Source organism: Cibotium barometz, chromosome 38 (assembly GCF_041138505.1).
Source record: "Cibotium barometz isolate CiBa-2024 chromosome 38, ASM4113850v1, whole genome shotgun sequence".
Lineage (NCBI taxonomy): Eukaryota > Viridiplantae > Streptophyta > Polypodiopsida > Cyatheales > Cibotiaceae > Cibotium > Cibotium barometz.
This window is the reverse complement of record NC_141083.1, coordinates 7,923,504-7,939,045: the sequence shown is the minus strand read 5'-3', so window position 1 is coordinate 7,939,045 and position 15,542 is coordinate 7,923,504. Positions and strand designations below refer to the sequence as shown.

Sequence of the window (15,542 nt, the reverse complement as noted above, 5' to 3'; positions counted from 1 at the left end):
AGAAGCAAAGCAAGCCTCCTTTGGCAACCCCTCCTCCTTTCGCTTGCTTGCTGCAAGCCTCGGGGTCTTTGGTGGTCCGCTTCTTGGGCGAAGGGACCAGCGGCGTGCTGGAGGAGGGAGTGGTTGGAGTAAGGGAAAAGTTTTTGGAGGGCGGAGAGGTTGGCGCGAGGGAGGACGACAAATAGGGAGTTGGTAGAATTCTAGAGACAGAGAAGTGAGACTTGCTTTATTGATTCCTGGATAAAGTGCACAAGATCTCAAGGGGGCAATTTACTCAATCATCTATTGACAAGATTTCAAGGGGCAATCTACTCAATCATCTATTGACAGAGAGTTTAAGCTAGAGATTTAGTGTAGCTTCATGTAGGTAGTTATTTTCTAATGAGTTTCACTCAGGAGGGAAGCATATCTTCGCTCTTAGCCGAAATAGCAGGGGAATGTACTCCTCACACTCTGCACCTTCTTTGCTCCCAACCGAAATAGAACGGGACTCGGAAGGAGTTGAGGAGAAAGAAGCTCCGCACCTTCTTCGCTCTCAGCCGAAATAGCAGGGGAATGTACTCCTCACACTCTGCACCTTCTTTGCTCTCAACCGAAATAGAACGGGACTCGGAAGGAGTTGAGGAGAAAGAAGCTGCGTCCTCTATTGCTCACACACTCGGCTTGGGGGACCCGATCGAGACACACCCGCACCAGTTGAGGTGGTTGCCACACATACGGGTTGGGATAGGAGGCGGGTGCAGAGGCATAGGTGGTGTAGGAGAGTCAACTCTGTGGGCATCGGAGCAATGCGCCTATCCAAGAGTGCCAATACAGTGGGCACACAAGCTTATTGAAAGAGACTATGAAGGGCTCACTGCTTTATATCTTCAGCTCTATACGCGACATGTTTACAAGGATTCTTTGTTGTTAACCATCTTATTTGGAAGGTTTTCCCATAGGTGCTTCTTTTAGATGAATAATGAGCGGGTGGTTTTTGTGCAGATATGAAACTTTGTACAGATAGAATGGGCTTGCTTGATCGTGGGGAGCTACCACCAACTGGACGACAGGGGGGATGAAGGAGTGGGGGAGCTTTTCGACATGATGAGCTACCTAATAGATCATGATTATCTTTAATCTCTTGATTATTGTGTTCCGCTCAACTCCATTTTTGATGCTTTATTCAAAGAAAAATATTCATATATATAGGTTGCCAAGTTGAGAACCATGAGGCTCAAAATGAGCTTCAAATATAAGGCCTATCTCTACTCTCTCCCAAAGACAAATCTGTGTTTTTATGCATACAAGAATTCTCTTGCCCATCGGAGACGGGTAGTGCCACTAGTTAAAATAAAGGAATAGAGAATTTTTTATTTAAAAAATGTTTAACATCTAAGGTTATCCTTAAACTTAGATTTTGGCCTGAAAAATACACTAAATATCGGAAGTGTCTTTCTTTTTAGTTAAGAAGGAACGATACCTTCAAAATAAGAAGGAACGATACCTTCAAAATAAAGGAATAGAGAAATTTTTATTTTTTAAAAATGTCGAACGTCTAAGTTTATCCTTAGACTTAGATTTTTGCCTTGAAAAAATACACTAAATGTCGGGTTTTAGTGAGCACTGCCAGTGTGCCCTGTTTCCACAGAGCGTGCGTGCACTTGGCAATATATATAATATATATTTGATGTACCGGAGGTGGGTAAAAAGGCGGGGCCGAGAAAGAGGCAGAACAGCTGGACAGTGTACTTCATGTTGAAGACGATTGCCTTGCGTAGATACTTTTGGTTCACGGCAGCTGCGACACTGGCAAGAAGGTATTAAGTTTCATGCCAATTGGGGGCTCACTGCTGCTTGCTGGCAACGACCATGGCAGGAGATCTGCAAGCAGGTGCTGTTGCGGCGGTCTGCGACTTCTGTAACAAGCGGCGCGCGTTCCTGTACTGCAAAGCGGACGCGGCTCGCCTGTGCCTGGTCTGTGACCACCACGTCCACGCCGCCAATGCGCTGTCGCTAAAGCACGCGCGGGCGCCCATGTGCGAGGGGTGCGGCTCGCGCGCAGCTACAGTGCGATGCGAGGAGGAAATGCGCTTCCTCTGCCACGATTGCAACGAGGAGATCCACAGCGGAGAGGCCCACAGCCGCACCAAAGCCATCTCCTTGAGCGGCTGTCTGTCTCTTGCAGAGCTGGTAACGTGCTGGAACAGCCATGTTGCTGCTACCGCTAGAGCAGGATGCTGGATGGATGGCTCCCTCAACTGCATTCTCGGTTCAGGTTGCAGTAGCAACATGGTACCTGACCTGGGTTCCCGTTTGGCGGATTGGTCAGGATCTTCAAATCATCACTTGGTAAGTGCTCGAATCATTTCATCTGCCCACTCTGACATTACTGCCCTTGTGCCTGCAAAGCAAAATTTTCTACACCTGGAAACCAAAAATCCATATATGATGGGCCCTTTTTTCTGGACTACCCTTGAGCTGCAAGAGAAGCTTTTGCATATCTACAGTGCTAGGAAAATACCATCTTTCATTGTAATTTTCACGGCTTGAGCCTTACAACGAAAATAACAAGTGGAAATTTTGCTTAAAATAGTCGTAAGGTTTTGGGAATTCTAGTCATATAATTCGTTGAAGAGTAGATTTTTAACAAAACATGTCCTTTTTTAGCTGGTTTGGAAAATTGTTGTTTTTAGGACTGGTCTATGCAGATACTCGACGCACTTGCAATGGCTGAGTCCAGCTTAGTTGGAGGTGAGTTTGTTGAGGTCATATTGCATCAGGTTGACCAAAAAATATTCCTGGAGTGTCCAATTTGAGGACAAAACCTTGTCACTAATGCTGGCGGGTGTCTCTTTAACCTCTTGAATACCAAATGAGATACCAACTATAAGCTAGGTGTTCTGAGTAGGTTGTCCAAAGAGCTAGGGAGTTTCACCGGAAGGCATAGCTACAATCTTGGCCTCTCAATACACGCATCATCTACTCTTGGGGCACTCTTGGGGCGAGCCCTTGCCTGGCTTTTGTACTCAAACTATTGGATACAAGGACCTCAACAAGGGCATTTACATTCTCAAAGGTTGAGTGAAAGGCAACGTTATTGAATTTTGTGAAGAGCCATTGTTGAGGCAGATTATTGGGGGGGACAACCAACATAGTTACAGAATGTGGCTGTTATGTACGTATATACTAATCTATGAATTAGGGACCTAATCTAGCGGGGTTAGGGGGCTCGAGATTAGGGATTAGCAAGCAAATACTTGGTTAGGGTTTTGGATTGACAAAATAAGCTTAATGGCTGTTTATACCAAGTAAGCTATTTATGGCATAGTTATGTGAGAGCTTGGGTTATTATGAGACACCGTTGTGCTTGTGCGGATGCACCATTGAAGGTCTAGCTTGGGCCAGGAGAGCCTACTTGCTCATGCCATGCACATGGTGAGTCCGCAAGTTGGTGTGTTCGGGGAGGCTTCAGTGGTATGGGGTGCTAGAGTAGACGTGGGCCTATGGTATTGTGTATGGATCCGTGGTTATCGGTCATGGTTGGGAGGTGAGCTAGCCTGCTACTCTCATGATTTGGTTTTGGTTTAGTATTAACCAGTGTTCAGGGCAGATTTTGGGAAGGACTTCGCAGTTGGTTTTAGATGAGGTATGCGTTTCTAGGCCTCATAAATGTCATGATTTCCAGGTATTTCTCTCATCGTCTCTCAAAAACGAATTGTTCTGTTGAAGTTGTACAAGGATTTGTTGGGGTTAAGGTTGCGTGTTTGCTGTGTGTAAGAGAGATGGGACAGAAGCGCTGTTATGTATGTGTGTTTACGTTTGAAGTGAGTATCTGACGGAGGCAAGATAAGGGGTGATGGCTGAGGCAAAGGGCTGGGCAGGCCAAGGCCTATGGCAGCCAGCCACAGCCGCCTAAGGCACGCGGGCGGTGGGGCACAGCCTAGTCAGGCCGGGAGCAAGCAAATCATCCGAGGGCAGCAGCCTGAGCAGCCAAATAGCGGGCTTGGCACCCACCCAAGGGCAAATCAGAGGCGGCAAAAGCTCTGTGCAGAGCGGGTTGTATGCACAGGAAAAGCCCGATGCGTAAGAAGGAAAAGCAACATGCGTGCCACCAGATCTTCATCGTTAAAAAAAAAAAACGAGTGGAAAAGCAAGAGTTTTTTTTTCTCTCATAAAATTTGATGAGTTTTAGCACATGAGGGTTTTTAAATAAAACTAAAAAGCACATTAGTTTTTTAGAAAAACCCGAAAGCAAGAGAGCCCTTGAACTTCAGGTGTAAAAGGGGGCCTTACTCATTAGTTCTCTACATCTCTTTAGTTCTCTACATCTCTTTGGTCAAGAGGGGTCAAAGAACTGGGCCAGTTTCCAAGAACTTTTGTTTGTGGGAGAGCGGAATTTTGCATCACTTCGTCTCTACACTGACACACAAGTTTACAGCAGATCAGTTTGGGATAATCATGGCTGATGAAGCACAAAATGATGTGGGATGGGCGAAAATGTTCATCTTGACGATGACCATCAGGATGATGACGGGACGGTCGATGACCTAGTCACCAAAGTAGACTTTGACGTAAGGAGGAGCAAATTTTGAACCTTACCAACACCATTGTTGTTATGCAAGCAACGTTGGCGGCGGGTTTGGTGACGACACGGGGAGTTGGACAGCATTGGTTGCCCCCTCTTTTACTCGAGAGCTCTACATGGGGGAGAAAAAGAAGTCGACTCAGGAGACAGTTGACTCTTGGTTGTACAAGTGGGGTACACAATTTGAATTCCATCCTTTCCCCCAGGACAAGAAGATACACATGGTTCAAGGTTTCCTGACAAGAAAAGCCCTTACTTGGTAAAAAGAGTTACAAGTGAAACCCACAACGTGGGAGAGTGTTCTCAAGGGAAGAGGTCCTGTAGGTTGAAGACGAATATGACATAGTGTTTAAAACTTGGAAGTGAAGAATATGCCTTTCGACACATCTTTAGAAATTTAGAGAGTTAAAAGGTTCCGGGAACTCACATGGATCCTATCACTGTTTTGGGATTCTTTGTGGATGGATTGCCTGATGGATATCAGCTCCAGATCATGAACAATTGATTGGATGATGCCATCCGATATACTAAGATTTATGATGAGACAGTGGTGAAGAAACAACCAAAGAAACCCCAACAACCTCCATTGACAGATAAGCATGATCCCAACGTAAACGAAAGTTAAGAAGACTTCGCAGATTCTTGTAGTTAAGAAGACTTCGCAGATTCTTGTAGAGACCCAAAGTGTTACATGCGGAAGCTTGTGGAACCTTTTACTTGAACAGCAGAGAACAGCTTATGCAAGATAGAAAGAGAGGGAGAACAGTACACAGGATTTGGTCCCAATAACCCTGGTGTACTGCTTTATTGTTGTATGAATGTGAAGGACTGACTGTAGGGCTATATATCTCTGTTGTAGTGACCAAGGACAACATACAGATGCTGATACTGAAAGCTGAATGCTGGTCACCTTGTGTAGCACCTGCTGGACACGGGTGATTTGCGTTTTCCCTTCACACTGGTAGAAGACCTGCGTTTTGCTTCTAACTGTAGGGCTATATATCCCTGTTGTAGTGACCAAGGACGACATACAGATGCTGGGACTGAAAGCTGAATGCTGGTCACCTTGTGTAGCACCTGCTGGTGATTTGCGTTTTCCCTTCACACTGGTAGAAGACCTGCGTTTTGCTTCTAACACTGATTTGGGACTGGTCATGACCTCTGGCTGCTTGCATTTGTGGCTGATAGCTGCTGCCTGCATCCAATAGTTGTATTCAGCATACATGTGCAAGCGATGATGAAATGGCTGGATGCACATGCGTATATAGGGTACAGGCTGCTGGCAGACTATCCTCAGGCCTGGTCAACTTGGATTGTGGATGTTTTTGCACCTACCAAAGGTGTGTCCATGGGCGCCCTTCACATGGGCAGTTGCTCCTGGCCCATGGGCACCCAACTCCTTCGTGACCCCCTTTATGCGTGGCCAAAAGAGCTGCCCATTAAGTGACCTAGATTTTGCTAACGACCCGACCAAGTGGTGTAGCAAGTACCCGGGATGATGTGACCTATTTACTTTTTTTTTTGGTAATGTCTAGTGCAGTATATTTATATGTTCACAAATTTACAAAGATGGGAGATCTCCATAAAGGAGAGGAACCCAAATGTCAGAAACATAAACAGAAGAGCTCTATGCAAGAAGCATCCATATCACCCTCATGGCAGGCATCATATAAGGATTGCCGCAATGAGGCTCTGAAGAATTCATATGACTGTTGATTCAGCCTACCCAAGTATGCCATGTTGTGCTCACTCCAAATTGTCCAAAGAGCCCAATATCTCACCCAGAAAAGAAATAGTGAGTATTGGGACAAAGACTGCCAAAGAGCCAAAAATGTTTCCCAAATCTGTGACTCGGGAATTGGAGCCGAAGATAGCCTGAAATTCTGCTGAGGAGGGTCCTGGAACAAGGACATTGCCACAGCAGATGAAGAAAGGTCTCTGAGGGAGCTGAACATCTTAGACATGTGGATGGTGCAATGTGACGTTTGGCAAGTGTGACCCCAACTGATAATGTGCCTGTCAAACATCTCCTAAGAAAGAGTCTTTGCTTCAGTGGCATTTTACACTTCCATAACATGCGGAGATTCTTCCGCCACCAAGAGAGAGGCTTTCTCATATGCCACGAAGAATTGGCATGTTGCTGAATCCATGGGGGAGGCTGAAAAAGCTTGTAAGCTTTGATGGAGGTCAAGGCTGGAAGGGGAACAGGATGAGTGCTTGCAGTAGATGAGCACAATTGCCAATCCATGAGCCTGTCTGTGTCAGCCATAGTTGGAATAGGTAAAAAAGGAAGCAATATATCAGCAATTTTCTTCCATATTGGCCTATGATGCATTCCCAATGCATAGGTAGCAGTGGCCCGAGGAAAGGATAAGACATATCCTCGATCATCCACCACATCATGTATGTACCTAATTCCCAGTTTCATAAGATTGTAATGCCCGAACAGGTTCCTGCAAGGCAAGTGGAGTGTCAAAAATGGCACTCCAATGAATACTTTCCTTCCTCATGGAGTTCATCTCCAAGCAATTACGAGGAGCCCATTTGACCTTAGAGAGAACTTGTTTCGAGTCAAGTATTGAGGCAGTGGAAAAAGGACAGCCAGGTATCCTGCCTTGAAATCTCCCAATAACAACCTCCCAATGATCCGTAATCCAATGACCATAAGCTGAAGTCCTCATGTTGACACACATGGACGCTAACATACAAGTCCATGGTTGTTGTTGGCAGAAGAAAGTGTGCAACATAGTAGCCTTCCTTGCAAGTACATGATATCTTATATTGAGAATATTGAGTCCACCATGCATCCTTGGGGAACACACCATTTCCATCTTCATCAGTCTCAAAGCTTTAACAGCAGATTTTGTCTTCCATAATATCTCCATAGCTTGAGACATAAAGGCTGAAATATCCTTGGAGGACCAATGCAATAAAGGCAAATAGAACTGAACATAAGACATCACTATGGATTGCACAATTCTGAGCCTGACATGAAGAGGCCAAGTAGATATCTTCTAGTATTCCAGCTTATGATGGAGTTTTTGGAAAATCCATTTTAGTTGCTGCTTTCTTGAGATATGCCATCCAATGGGATATCCCAAATGTCTGACCACATCTCTGGAATGCACCACCTGCCCCGGCCAAAGAATAGAATGCCAATCACATTCTTTCAAGGGTATTAATTTAGATTTATCAAAATTAATATGCAATCCAGCTGCCTGTCCATATAATGAGAGAGTGGCCATAAGCTTGCAAAGTTCCGTAGGAGAATTCTGTGGCATAAAGAAGGAATCATTTGCATATGCTTGTGCCAAGAAAGGTTTAGCCCCTGGGATTTTAAGACTAGTCATCTGTCCTGAGTCTGTTAGATGATCAAGATACATCAACAGAGGATGAGTGGCAATGGCATAGAAGAGAGCACTAAGAGGACAGCCCTGTCTAACCGATCGACCCAATATCCATGATCGAGACAAATGGCCCCCAAGAATGCATTGAGCAGTAGCGCCAAAGTATAGCCAATAAACAGCATTTGCCATCTTGGGACCAAAGCCCAGCTTTGTCATAATCTGAGAAATGAAATCCCATTGAACATTGTCAAATGCCTTAGCAATATCCACCTGCAATATCAGCACATCCTGACGAGAATACTTAGTATATTCAATTGCAGTCAAGGCATTGGATATATTGTCATGGATTTGTCTTCGCGACAGAAACCCATACTAATGAGGGTGAAGACCTGCATGGAGTATCCCATGAAGCCTATGCACTAACATTTTGGCAATAAGTTTGTAAATTACCGGCATCAATGTAATAGGCCTCCAATCAAATATGTGATCACACAGATGGTTTTTGGGCACAAGCTTGACTATGCCATGTTTCCAAGAATGCAGCAACAGATTTTCTTGCCATGCCACATTGATCATTCTCAAGAGGATCTCTTTCAAATCATCCCAAAAAGAAATGTAGAATTCCACCGTAAGGCCATCCCAGCCAGGGGACTTATATTTACTGAGGTGGAACAATGCATTATCCAGTTCTGTGTGAGTAAAAGGCCTCTCCAAAGCAAGAACATTATCCGGCTCAACTATTGCAGAAACATATTGGAGTAACTCAGTCCTTGCATCAATCACTTGATTAGATGGGAAAGGAGGAGCAGAGAACAATTTCTGAAAATAGTTGTGGCATTCATCTTGGAGATCCAAAAAAGAATGAGTCCAAGAACCATCCAACTTCCTAACCCTTAAGCATGAGTTTTTCTTTCGAGTAGCATGCAACCCCTGAAAGAATGCTTTTGATGAGCAGCCCTTGTCCATGAGGGGCTTCATTCTCGCCCTTATCTGCCATTTGTGCAATTTCCTCTGATCATTAGCAGAAAGTTTTGATTGAGCACGTGATAGGTAATCCTTTTCTGAATCCGTAAGTGGCCTAGATTGAGAAAACTCAGTCAATTGTTGCACAGTCTTTTTTGCCCTCCTAATCTCATTCCTCCATTTAGTCATATGCCACTTGCCATACTCCCTAATGACATTTTGCATACGAGAGACAAAGCTGTCCCAAGCAAAATTCATGTCCTCCTGGGCATGCAATAGCAAAGGATGAATAGCAAATCATCTGCCGAAAATATATGTGCTGGAAATATGCACTGTTAACATGCAACAATCTACTCGGGAAAAGTGGCAAATCATCCAGAGGCATGCCAAGCTGTAAATTCATCCACAATGGAGCATGGTCTGACAATCCCAATGAGAAATCTATTAGTAGATGAGGGCTGAAATCTGCAAATTGTTGTGGATAAAACAGATACCATCTGTCCAGCCTTGCCTAATATGTGGTAAGTGCATTATGGTGAAAGGTATATCCAGGGACCGACCCTTGAAGAAGTAGCCATAAATCTTCAGCCTGCACAGAGAGAAGCATGTCATCCCATTTCTGCCTTTCCAAAGATAGCATATGAGACCGTGAAGTGGTGTTATCCCTAGGCAGAGGGGAATTATTAAAATCCCCACAGATGAATGCATTGGATCTCCATGGATATCTGCATATAGAGTCCCACAATGTAGCCCTCATGGCCGAGGTCTGGGAGGCATACACTGATGCAAACTCAAGAATATCACCATTGACATTACATTGTATGACAATCCATCTGCCACTGCTGTCATTGAAGGCCAACTGAGGCTCCAACTCATGTCTCACCAGTATGACACCTGAATAGGTAGCGGTACCAGCATAATATATATCATAACCATGCAAAAAGCCATGATGTCCAGCCATGGAGTGCTGATTGTGCTCTTGCAAACAAACAATATCTAGCTGCATTTTATGTACATAATTCCATAGAAGCCTCCACTTTGAAACATTGCAGAGGCTCTGTACATTATATGTAAAGCACTTAAGTGTTTGAAGCATAAAGGGGCTATGTACAAAAAAGTGAGGATAAAAGGAGAACTTCAAAGAGGCTAAGCCTCTGCCTGCATAGGCTGCATGCTTTCACTACTCATGTAGGACATAGCATTTTCCCCCTCCTCTGAATCACATATGGGGATGCCTTTCTTCAAGACCCCCACCCAGTTTTGAAGGACAGGGGCGGAGGCTGAAGTAGAAGTCTGTCTTGGTGAAGGAGAAGAAGCATCCCATTGACGAGATTGAAGAGGGCATTGCTTCAGAACAACTACCTTCTTAGGTTGTTGGAAACCATCCTGATCAATTCCCACAGATTCCTTCAGCTTCTCTTTCCCTTTATCTTTTCCTTTTCCAACAAGCGAGTGCACCTGATTAGCTGATTTTGCATTCTTGGCTGCATTTGTATTTGCTGCCTTAGCTTGCAAATTCTCATTCTTTTCCCGGGGCTGAGGTGGCAAAGCATTTGGAGGGGGCTGATGGAGAACCATCGGGCATTCAGAAGCTAGATGCCCAAACTTGTGACAGGTAAAACAAGCACCTGCAAACACACCCCACTTCAATTCAAAATACTTTTTGCCCAATTGCACCCCCTCAACTTCGACTGCAATAGAAGGAGGGGTAGGTATATCAGTGTCCCAAAGTATACAGAATCTGTTATGGTTTCCCATGGGGCGTGGAGGACAAATAACCTGTCCCAAAGTGGCAGCCAGGCCAGGCAACTCTTCACGCATATAATCCGGAAAGTTTGCAACCTCAACCCATACTGGGCAGTGGTGCCGTATCAGGCTTTGGTAATCCTTGTTGGGGGACCAGGGCCTAGCATGCACCATTTGCCTCCCATAAAACAGTGGAGAAAACTCAAGAAGCCTCTGCATGAAGCATCTGATAGATGCACCTCATAAAAACCTCTGGAAGTGATGTGACCTATTTACACCATACATGAGGGTTACAAGGGTGTGCCTGAGGAGCATCACATTGACATGTGCACAAGGCTGACTATCCCTTGGCGGTACACTGGACATTTGTCCCTGGACAAGGGCTTACTATGAATTTACTTGGTGTCCGGCCTTGGGGCCTTGCATTTGTTGGTGATGTATGTGTGTCTAGAGACCCGCCAGAGGTGGATTGTAGAGGCCGAGCAGATCTGTCAAGTGAAGAAATACAATGATGAGTTTGAGAGGAACGACAGAGAGGGGATAAGATGTTCCGAAAGGAAGAGCCTGCAGTGTTCCTTCACGTACTCTACAATACACAGATGGCCTCTGTACTGGCCCTTTTCTTGAGAAGGCGACTTTCAGCAAAAAATGGTAAGCTCGACCTTGTTGCTTTGCATTCTAGCTTACATAAGTTTGGAGCTTATTTTGTGGTCCTATCTATAGGCTAGGGAGAAAAGTTCTTTTAGCAAATCGTCACCTTACTCTGGTGTGCACGTGGTGGCATGATGGGTCAACGGGCCACAACACTGATGACTATGATGTAGCCACTTACCGGTGGGTGAGGATCTCAAGAGGGTGGTCTCGAGCGCTTAGAGGATGAGTCGGACGTACTGTGTATGAGCCGAGGGAGAGGCTTATGAGTTAGCTGAGAACACGGAGTTGAAGAGCAATCACGTCCTTTGCATCTTCGTTTTCCCTTGTTAGATGCTAACCAAAGGTGATTCCTAGTATCAGAGCTTGGTGTGAAGCAGTGCTTGTGTGTGTGTCTCTCGCAAGCTTTCCTCTTCAAAGGGCCGACTACCTCTCTAGGCCTTTCTTGATCTGGCCATGCAAAGTGTGCATGCCTAGAGGAAGGGAGGGCGGCTGGGACCTAAAGAGGTTTCACAATTTTTACATGATGTCAAAATTTTCTTTTATAAATAATTTCACAATTTTTACATGATGTTTCCCAAAAATGAGCCGTACAGGCTGTACATGGGTTATACATATGCCGTACAAATGCCACGTCAATCCTAGGGGCTAGGAGTGGGCCATGGCTAAAAAAGGGATTTTTAACACGAGTTGGATACCTTTCTGGTCAAAAAAAACTCACGTAGAGCTGCAAAAGCTTGGGGGTGTGCTTCGTGACTAGTCGCGAGCATATGGGACCTTGTTTGTGAGCAAGCAAGAAAGCCCCTTTTCGTGGCTGTCCATAGGCTGTTCTCGAGTTAATTCGATGGCTAGTTGCCATGAGTCCTCAAGAAATTCACTAGCCCCAAGAACAAGAGATTTCAAAGGAATCTCCGCTATCGATTCAGATGCAAGGGGGGTGAGCAACAAAATTAGATCCACCATCAGCCCAACCCTTGGGACAGTGCAACAATGTTAATGTGACGGGTGGTGAGTCCATACTTGGGTCAAAAGTGCTTTTTACCTCTTTTCTAATCGTTATCAATAGTATATGGGGTTTGGACAAAAACCGGTACACCACCTTCCACACCACATGCAGAATCTCCGGTTTCTGATTCCATGGTATTGGATTTGCGGAAGCAGTTGCAAAAGGTAAGGTCTCAAGGTCCTTGAGCTGAAGCTAGTAGACTCCCCATGCAAGTGTCTTTCCATTCACATCCAGAATCTTTTCCCGGCGAGAAGAATCTATCTCATATGCAAGTGTCTTTCCATTCACATTCAGAATCTTTTCCCGGCGAGAAGAATCTATCTCATATTCTAGAGGGTCTGTAGGGCCTAGGCGGTGCTGTACATACTTTATCTTTTTTGGACTCCTTCCGGAGTACCAAAAGAGGTTTTGAGGAACCAGATTATCTCATTGTAGGATATTTACCACTATGCCAAAAACTTTGATGATACCCTTGCCCCTAAAAGAATGGAGGAAGAATCTGCCACTCTAGGATAGAAAGCGGGGAGTCAGTCAACCAACAATCTTAAGAAGTGCTCTCGACGAAGCAAGAAGAAGGCCGAGAGCGCGAGTAGTTTGGATTTAGTGAAAGCTTAGAAGGATGGATGACCTTTGCTTTGAGTGCAACCAACCTGGCCATCATCGTGCGTGGCTCTCCTCACAATTTTATTTTCTTTGTTTGCCGTGGGTAACAAGTGACCATCGCAATGTGATAAGACTTGCTAGGGGAGCAGGTGTCGGAAGGGAGCCTCGGTTGGAAGTCCAAATTCAGGACTATCACTTCCACATCATCAAGAAGAGAGAATGCTGGACAAAGTGGTAAATTTGGTTAGAAGTGAGAAGAAAGAAATTAATGACCTTTCGAAACCTCACGCTGATGATGGACGAAGGAAAGCTTCAAAGAGAAAGATATACACCTTAGAATCAACTCAAGAGGTGAGAAGAATCAAAGTGGATCCAGTCGTTAGATGATAAACTACCTTTCATGTCTTAGTTTAGGGATTATTAGATTCATCCACCATGGATGGGACCAGCTCAAAAAAATGGCAAATTTTTTTTCTATATGATGGTATTAAGCCTTGTAAATACTCAAACCTTCAAGAATATTTCTAAAAGACTAGTACATTCATTACAAGGCTCATCAAGTCTTATTTTACAAGCGCTTGTTCTTTTAGCTTGCTATCGTAAAATCTTAACACCTTTTTCTGGGATTGTTTGCATATGTAGGGGGGGCAACGTGTCTACAGACTGGCGTTCCTTGAACAGCTTGAGCAGTTACAGAAGCTACAATCCGAGAAAGAAAAATTTTCAGCAGGGTTGCACCTTAAATCAGGTGTGGATTTCACAGCACATTCTTCTGAGCAGTTTCCTTTGCCTTCCGTTGGGGCAGAAGATGAGACTTGCCGAGATGTACCACAGCAGCGTCCATTGTCTGCGCAACAAGATTTCACGGATATTTTTTCGTTGCCGTCGAAATTGGAGCAGACAAGGTCATCTCCAAACGAATGTGTTTGGAGCTGCAATGCAAAAAACAAGGCAAGTCAGGCTTCTAATACCAAACAGTTATGTTGGGTCTTCAGCCTTGTTTGGGCTAGTCATTGCATGATGAAGTGTACGCTGACATGTAGCTGTGTATCACACACATTTCTTCTTTGCTGTTGTTTTCCACCAGTTCTAGGCTGCAGGCAAAACCAGTCCACTAGTTTACCGTGGCCTGCAGCTATTCTATCTACTGTGGGTTCCATGGTGTGGGTGGATCTTTGATAAACCAGATGTAGTGTTCTTCTCAGGCTGTTTTTCTAGGTGGTCAGATGCCAGAAACTGAAGTACAAGCCATGACACTGTCAAATGTAGCACACAGTAGTTTGGTAGTTGATAACAGACAATCACACCAACTCCATTGCTGCAAACCCTTGCACACACAAGCGACGAGAGATTTCTCTCAGCTCATAAGCCATACACCCAAATGACGGACAGTGTTGGTATGCTTATTATACGTCTTGTTTTGGTTCTAGAAATTATTGTTTTGCCATCGAATAAGTAATAAATAAGACAAAATGCGGCTCACTTTGTGAGAGAAATTTCAGCCTTGTTTTAGAAGTGTCTTTTGCCTAAAATTTCTAGTTTTATTGCAACATGTGCCGTGTGGGTTACAAAAGTTTAATGGTTTTGAGTTGTGACTCTTATTTTGTGTCTGATATATTTGTTTGCTGTGCAGCCTTCTAACAGTCAGTCTTCCTGTAGTGCATGGAATACAATGCTTGCACCAGGGAGAACCGGCCCGCAACCGCCCAAGGAAGCTACCAAATCTTGTCTTTGCAAGGAGGATGTGTCTGCTAAGCCATCTGATCCAGAAGTACAGCATAGAGATCAACTACCAAGTCAAAGTAAAGGTTACAGCGCCATTAATAATTGCTCAGCTCTCATAGACTGTCCAGGTGCGCCTACAGGCCCTGATACCGAAGCACTGGGTCACGCTAGAGACAATGCAATGATGCGGTACAAGGAAAAGAAGAAAACACGCAAGTATGGATGTAGAGATTTGCTTAGAGATCGTGCTATTTTTTTTGGTTGGTTTGTTTTCTTTAGATAAGTGGAATTGAAAACGCACCCCACACACACACACAACCTACATCCATTTAGTGCCTCACGATTTGGTCCGCGGAGATTTGATCCGACGACCTCATGAGGAGGAGGAAGCACTCGAACACTTTTACCATGTGGACTACCGGTTTTTTTTTTCCTCATTTTTTTTTTAATGCTCATGCTCCTCTGTATCAGTGAGTTAATTGCTTGTTTCGTGAGAAGCCTTGCTCTTTAAACTGGTGCGTGATGCTCTTTTGGCTTTTAATTCTTGACCCCGCCTTTTTCAGATATGAGAAGTTCATTCGTTATGCATCGCGCAAAGCTCGAGCAGACATCAGGCAGCGAGTACGAGGTCGATTTGTCAAAGCTAAATGGTGTGAATTTCAATGAGTGAGTTTGCTCCTGCGGGTGAGAGAAATCATGTGACAGACATTCTTCTGCTGTTTGGATTATGTATTATTGTTTGGTAGACCGAACAACATTCAAAGCTTTCACTTTATTGTTGTCATCATTGCCACGGCAGTTTTGCTCTCTGCCCTTGTGCAATGGCTGCACGTGCATACTCTGCTAAGGGGTGGTACATTTTTTCGGTTAAATTCTCAGGTAACAGGACGTTAGTTAGAAACTGCATGCTTGCGTTTTTCAATTTGTGTGGTGT

At 44.6% G+C, this 15,542-nt stretch overlaps 1 protein-coding gene across 1 annotated transcript; it reads left to right on the top strand.

Annotated features, from left to right (window-relative positions):
• The first annotated feature begins 1,681 nt into the window (after positions 1-1,681).
• On the top strand, positions 1,682-15,515 carry LOC147616295 (zinc finger protein CONSTANS-LIKE 14-like). The gene is made up of 4 exons (XM_086777366.1): positions 1,682-2,331; positions 13,526-13,834; positions 14,517-14,824; positions 15,172-15,515. The coding sequence occupies exons 1-4, from the start codon at positions 1,852-1,854 to the stop codon at positions 15,272-15,274; spliced, it is 1,200 nt and encodes a 399-aa protein (XP_086633492.1). The 5' UTR covers positions 1,682-1,851; the 3' UTR covers positions 15,275-15,515.
• The last annotated feature ends 27 nt before the right edge of the window (positions 15,516-15,542 follow it).

Bases quoted from the DNA above. Each gene is read 5' to 3' on its own strand.
- LOC147616295 (XM_086777366.1), top strand. From the start codon at position 1,852: ATGGCAGGAGATCTGCAAGCAGGTGCTGTTGCGGCGGTCTGCGACTTC. The intron at 13,835-14,516 runs GCAAGTCAGGCT...TTTGCTGTGCAG, and splicing joins GCTGCAATGCAAAAAACAAG to CCTTCTAACAGTCAGTCTTC. The intron at 14,825-15,171 runs GTATGGATGTAG...CGCCTTTTTCAG, and splicing joins GAAAAGAAGAAAACACGCAA to ATATGAGAAGTTCATTCGTT.